The sequence below is a fragment of the Natator depressus genome, chromosome 13 (assembly GCF_965152275.1).
Source record: "Natator depressus isolate rNatDep1 chromosome 13, rNatDep2.hap1, whole genome shotgun sequence".
Classification (NCBI taxonomy): Eukaryota; Metazoa; Chordata; order Testudines; family Cheloniidae; genus Natator; species Natator depressus.
Window position 1 is genome coordinate 32572471 of NC_134246.1, and position 7332 is coordinate 32579802.

General features: G+C 42.1%; 1 protein-coding gene across 1 annotated transcript; it reads right to left on the bottom strand.

The window, feature by feature from the left end:
• LOC141997623 (olfactory receptor 11A1-like) lies at nt 1-957 on the bottom strand. The gene has a single exon (XM_074970039.1). It carries the CDS (start codon nt 955-957, stop codon nt 1-3), a length of 957 nt encoding a protein of 318 aa, XP_074826140.1.
• Nucleotides 958-7332: the final 6375 nt, after the last annotated feature.

A 7332-nucleotide genomic window follows, 5' to 3' on the forward strand; every position in this document is an offset into this window, starting at 1 on the left:
CTACCTCCTTCGAAAATCCAACAGTCTAGTGGCCACTGTCTTCAGAGCGTCATTCACATCCTTGTTTCTCAGGGAGTAGACCAGGGGGTTGAGCAATGGGGTGACCAGGCTGTAGAGAAGGGAGAATATTTTGTTTAGGTTGATGGTTGCGCTTGCCGTCGGCACCATGTAGACCATGGCCAGAGCCCCATAGAAAGTGCTGACCACGATAAGGTGGGAGGTGCAGGTGGAAAAGGCCTTCTGCCTCCCAGTGCTGGAAGGGTTTTTTACTATAGCCGTGATGATGAATGAGTAGGATGTCAGGGTTAGCAGGAAGGGGATCAGGGTGGCTGTAGAGGACAGCAAGAATGCCGCTAAGGTGATCAGGTGGGTGTCACTGCACGACAGCTTGACCAGGGGCATGAAGTCACAAAAGAAATGGTCAATTTCATTAGGGCCACAGAAACGTAGTCTGTAAATCCAGGCCATTATCACTGGGTTGAAGAGGAAGCCACCCAGCCAAGAGCAGGATGCCAGCTTAATGCACACCCTTGTCTTCATGAGGGATGTGTAACGTAGCGGGCTGCATATTGCCAAGTAGCGATCGTAGGCCATCACCGTTAGCAGGAGGATCTCGGTGGCTGCCTGGGAGCCAAAGATATAAAGCTGCATGACACAGCTGCTGAAGGAGATCGCCACACCCTTCTCAGCCAGGAAACCTTGCAGCATTTTGGGGACGATGTTGGATGTGTACCAGATATCCAAGAAGGACAAGTTCCCTAGGAAGAAATACATGGGGGTGTGAAGGCCTTGGTCAACCAGAATGGTGAAAATGACCAGGGTGTTCCCAGCCACGGTGGTGAGGTACGTGAGCAGAACCAGCACAAAGGGACCAATCTGGAATGGGTAGAGGATCCTGAACCCGCGGAGGATGAATTCTGTAACATCGCTTTGGTTTCCCCTCTCAACACCTGCCATGTGTGCAGTGTCTAGAGAAAGCACAGTGCACCAATCAAGCACAGACAGACAATAAACCAGAACAATTCGGGGACTAGACCCAGCCTTTATAATGCAGTCCTACGTCAATTAATGGCTTTCATCATTGTGGTCACAAAACCAAACACCATCTACTGGAAGAAGGTTGAACACCACTGATGAACTGAGAGAAATGGAATGTCTTACTACCCATATTAGGTTTCAGAGTAGCAGCCATGTTAGTCTGTATTTGCAAAAGAAAAGGAGTACCTGTGGCACCTTAGAGACTAACCAATTTATTTGAGCATAAGCTTTCGTGAGATACAGCTCACTTCATCGGATGCATTCAGTGGAAAATACAGTGAGGAGATTTATAGACACACAGAACATGAAAAAATGGGTGTTATCATACACACTGTAAGGAGACTGATCACTTAAGATGAGCTATTACCAGCAGGAGAACGGGGCCGGGGGGAGAGGAAGGGGAGAAAACCTTTTGTAGTGATAATCAAGGTGGGCCATTTCCAGCAGTTAACAAGAACATCTGAGGAACAGTGGCGGGGGGGAATAAACATGGGGAAATATTTTTACTTTGTGTAATGACCCATCCACTCCCACTCTCTATTCAAGCCTAAGTTAATTGTATCCAGTTTGCAAATTAATTCCAATTCAGCAGTCTCTCATTGGAGTCTGTTTTTGAAGTCTTTTTGTTGTAATATTGCAACTTTTAGGTCTGTAATCGAGTGACCAGAGAGACTGAAGTGTTCTCCGATTGGTTTATGAATGTTATAATTCTTGATGTCTGATTTGTGTCCATTTATTCTTTTACGTAGAGACTGTCCAGTTTGACCAATGTACATGGCAGAGAGGCATTGCTGGCACATGATGGCATATATCACATTGGTAGATGTGCAGGAGAACAAGCCTCTGATAGTGTGGCTGATGTGATTAGGCCCTGTGATGGTGTCCCCTGAATAGATCTGTGGACACAGTTGGCAAGGGGCTTTGTTGCAAGGATAGGTTCCTGGGTTAGTGGTTCTGTTGTGTGGTGTGTGGTTGCTGGTGAGTATTTGCTTCAGGTTGGGGGGCTGTCTGTAAGCAAGGACTGGCCTGTCTCCCAAGATTTGTGAGAGTGATGGGTCGTCCTTTAGGATAGGTTGTAGATCCTTGCTGATGCGTTGGAGAGGTTTTAGTTGGGGGCTGAAGGTGACGGCTAGTGGCGTTCTGTTATTTTCTTTGTTGGGCCTGTCCGGTAGCAGCTGACTTCTGGGTACTCTTCTGGCTCTGTCAATTTGTTTCTTCACTTCAGCAGGTATTAGATTAGTCATGGAGTTATTCAAGGAAAGATGGGTCAAATGGAACAAAATGAGAAGAACAATCACCCATGGAACTGTCACAGATCAGTGGATGAGATTTTCCAAAGCTGTCTAGGGGATTTGCATGCCAAGTTCCCATTAATTGAGCATCCATGTCTATTAGGGCACTTTGAATATTCCCACCTATATATTTACATGCAGTGGGCATGTAGGAGTCTGGCATGCAATTCCCATTAAACTACAAAAACCCCACGTGTAACTCACTGAGCATTATGATCTTTCCTGCCTCAGTTCTGCTGGGTCCCCAGACCTTTTTATTAGTTGCCAACCACTCTTAATATTTGTGCAAAATATAATGTGAACTGTCAATAATTCTCCTTATTTTAAATAAAAAATTTGGGGCCAGAGATCCAAACATATTTAGGCACCTAAAGGTGCAGATAGTTGCTTAGTTGGATTGGCAATGACACCGAAGCAGTTTAAGTGCCTAACTCCCATTGCAGTCAATGGGAGTTAGGTGCCTAGGTGCATTTGAAAAATTTCAGTAGGCACCTTATCTGCATCTTTAGGAGCCTAAAAGCATAAAAAATATCTGGTCCCTTGTAACTAAATTTAGTTCAGCTCTGCAAAGGAACAACCCTTTTCACACCACAAATGAAGCAAGAAAGATGAAGCTCTGTTCCATGCTGATGAAGTCTCACCGAATTGAAATTGTTACTGTTTTTAGCATTTCAGAGCCTCTGGGGTACAGCCTACCCAAGTGTGGGGACACAGCTTTACAAGTAGCAGTGAGAGGCAAAAAGGCATCCTTTAAAAAGTGGAAGTTAAATCCTAGTGAGGAAAATAGAAAGGAGCATAAACTCTGGCAAATGAAGTGTTAAAATATAATTAGAAAGGCCAAAAATGGATTTGAAGTACAGCTAACCAAAGACTCAAAAAGTAACAGCAATTTTTTAAAAAATACTTCAGAAGCAGAAAGCCTGCCAAACAACCAGTGGGGCCACTGGTGATTGAGATGCTAAAGGAGCACTCAAGGAAGATAAGGCCATGGCAGAGAAACTAAATGAGCTCTTTGCATCGGTCTTCATGGCTGAGGATGTGAGGGAGATTCCCAAACCTGAGGCCATTCTTTTTAGGTGATAATTTTGAGGAACTGTCCCAGATTGAGGTGTCATTAGAGGAGATTTTGGAACAAACTGATAAACTAAACAGTAACAAGTTGACCAGGACCAGATGGTATTCACTCAAGAGTTCTGAAGGAACTCAGATGTGAAATTGCAGAACTACTAACTGTGGTATGTAACTTATCATTTAAATCATCTCGTACCAGATGACTAGAGGATAGCTAATGTGATGTTAATTTTTAAAAAAGGCTCCAGAGGCGATCCTGGCAATGACAGGCCAGTAAGCCTAATGTCAGTACCGGGCAAATTGGTTGAAACTATAGTAAATAACAGAATTATCAGAAACATAGATGAACATGATTTTGTTGGGGAAGAGTCTACATGATTTTTGTAAAAGGAAATCATGCCTCACCAAACGCTGGTGGAGGGATGATGTGGATTCTAAATCTGAGAAAAAATACAGAGGGATCAGAGACAATTGTACTTGAAGTTTTTGTGTTCTCCTCAGGTGTCTAGAGAGGGGGTGAAATGTTCCAAAGAACTGAAAGGCCAGATTTTCAAAGGTATTTAAGAGTCTAGAGGTTCAGATAAGCTAAGCACATTGGAAATAGAAGCCCTCAGCAATTATTTGGTACACTCCCTTTGTGCAAAGGTTAATGATGACACAAGGTCAAGGCAGCAGAGAATCAGGGCCCTTATACCTAGACAATGTAGATAAAATGGAAATTACTGTGAAACACCATGACTGCGAGGAGACTGAAGGAACCTCATTCTATTTAATGTTATCCCAAGATTGACAGATTTCTGCCTGTCCTCCCCCCAGCAACTTGAATCAAGAAGTACAAGAAACAACCTTTCTTAGTCTTTGTAATTAATCAATATTTGGACTCTATACTGCTCTCACTGGTGTCCATTACAAAACTCCCATTGACTTCAATACGAGTAGGACTGGACTATTTTTCTCTGGAAAACATAGTTTACAAGAAAGTGTTCTGTGCCTGATTTTGATCTCACACCAACGGAGCTGCACAGACACTGAAGGCTGTGGTATGATAGATAGAGATAGGCAGGTAGATACCAGGGGTGGGTCCGTAGCTGGTATAAATCAGTGTAGGTCTTTTACAGTCAATGGAGTTATTCTGTTCTACACCAGCTGAGGATTTAGCCACTGGAGTAACTTCATGGAAGTCCATTGTTGTTATAATAATCACTGTAACAACTGGAACATGATAATATATGTCATAATATATAATAATATATATATTATGACATATATTCTAAGAAGAGTATTCCCCATCATGTGTTAAGCACTCTCCAAACATGTCAGAAGGACAATTCCAGCTTGGAGTAACTCCCAATTTAAGGACAGGCAAGTAGGCAGAGGTGAGGTGAAGGGGAATAACCAGAAACAATACACATACAATTTGCACTCATGTATGTAGCTATAGCAACAAGATTCAGCAAACACAAAGAGGCAGAGCTGGGGGTTGAAGAGGGATTCACATGTGGAGAGGGTCAGAAGAGCTCGGGGAAGCTGGACTATGAATAGGTGGCTTCATGGAACATAGCAGGAAGGTGACCGGGTGAGAATCTAGCCAGAGGGTGGGTGAGGCTGGGAGGCTTGGCAAAGAAGATCATGAAGGAGGGGCAGAGCTATGTAGAGCTTTGAAGGCAGTGACAAGAAGCTTCAATACGATACAATATTGTCTGGAAAGCCAACGGAATGGCTTAAAGGGGGATTACATGACCAAAGTGATGCGAAAGAAAGAGGAGTTTAGGGGGTCAGTGTGCGTTTCTGGGAGGTCCGAGAGGAAGCTGCTGCAGCGACCAAGAATGAAGTTATACTCATGTAAACCTGGTGAAATGAAGGTCAGAATGAGAGTCTATTATAATTTAGTAAATTGTCTATAGATTCAGATTTTTCATTGGTTCCTCACTTAGATAATTTACAGGTCAGATTCTACAAAGAAAGCAATAGAGTTATTGCACTTTGTCCCTGTGTAAAACTGGGCACTCAAAATGCAAGGAACCCAAAATGATAGAGTCACTTTGGAAAATGGCAAAAATTGCAGAATAGTCTCTTTTGCTATAATTTCCTTCTGGCACATCTCACATGGTGCAATAGAATATAAATAGCATGTACTTACCCGCTCAGTCCTGGCAGGGTTCAGGGTATTGCCAACCTTGCATCAGTTTTCTCTCCTAATTTACACAAAAATAGAAAAATAAATGAACAAGAGAACAATTCAGGAATGAATACCAGTACCCAATCTTTTAATGAGATCTAATTTCATTGAACAAACAGATCCGATTGAAATCAGAGCTAGTTCCAGGCAGTAGAACCAAAATGTATTCCAGAGCTATTAGAGGCTACTGTTACCAAACCTACTGTCTGTGGGAGAGATAGAAGTCCAACATGCTGGCGTGCAGATGGATCTTGTTATGATCACACATGTGGTTTGCAGGGTATGCTCTTTATACGTGAAATCATGGCATTTGAGGACAGAGTCCTTGAATTGCTCAGAGCTCTGGATCTCAGATGGGCTCATTAAATCAGCTTTATGTCTCATGGGAGCTGGAAAGTTGTATTGGAAAGTGGTATTGACATCAAATGTTTTTTAAGCGCTTGCATGTTCTCTCTGTTTTCCAAGCCTTGTCCACACACAGAAATAGCCCTGGGTTTAACTTCAATTGTTATTTTTAAACTGAGGCCTTCTCTACACACAAACGTGCAGCATTTTAATTAAACTGGTTTAGTCTGACTGGTGCAAACTCCAGTGTGAACACACTTATTGCGGGGTATGAGTGGCTCATTCATAAATTGTAAGGGGAGAAGGGCCCATTAGTAAATCAACTCTGACCTTCTGCAGAACACAGGGCAATGACAAGAAATCAGTCTTGATGTAAAGACTCCAAGTGATGGAGAATTCACCACATTGCTAGATAAATAGTTCCAATAATTAAGTATGCTCGTGAGTAAAAAAAATTGCCTGAGAGTAAGAACTTGAAGCGACATCACCAACATCCACTATTGCCTACTCTAGGCTCTTGTTTCTGTGTGAGAAACATTAGCAGAACTGGGATAACTTTCAGTGAAAAGTTTTGATTTTGATGAGTTGGCATTTTATGACTGGAAAAAAGTTTTGCAGAAAAATTCTGGACCACTTCTACTCTTAATTTTCTCTTGGATAAACTAAACAGATGGAGCTTCTTAAATCTCTCACTCAAAGGCAGGTTTTCCAGGCCTTGAAATATTCTCACAGCCCTTTTCTGAGTCCTTTTCATTTTTTTTTTTGCTTAAATTTGTTCCTAATTGACTTAAACTAAACCCAAACACGCTACTCCTAAAAGAAAATAACAGTGTCCACAATTGGGGGCTGTGTTGCTTGAAATAAATCAGATTAAATTTCCATCCAGTACAACTCACCATGTAGACAAGCCCTGATTCAGTTAAATGGGTGCAAATTCCTGGGTGGAGAAGGCCTTTTCTACACACAAAAGGGGTACTACTTTAACTGTAGACTCAGTTTGTGGAGAAGCCAATGATTAAAATTCTTGAAGTTGCGTTAGGAATTTGGAAGCCCAGTTCTCAAAACTGATGGGAATCATCCAAATCTTGCAGGGGCCTCTGAAAAATCTCAGTCTTCTGCATGCAAGGGTTGGAAAAACAGAAGAAAATATCTGAATATCATCTATGAGACTTTGGAAATACAGAATAATCACTCAGTATCAACCTCTCATTCCTCACCATGGCACACAGGTTTTGACAAACAAACAATCTGTACAGCTGGTCAGAACATGTTTTGGGTTTGGGAAAATGTTCAGTTTTCAACAATCACAAATCTAAAAACTTTCAGTTGAAAATTGGACAATTTTTGGCCAAAACCTGCTGAAAACTAAAACATTTTCAAACAAAAACTGCCACCCTCTACCATTTT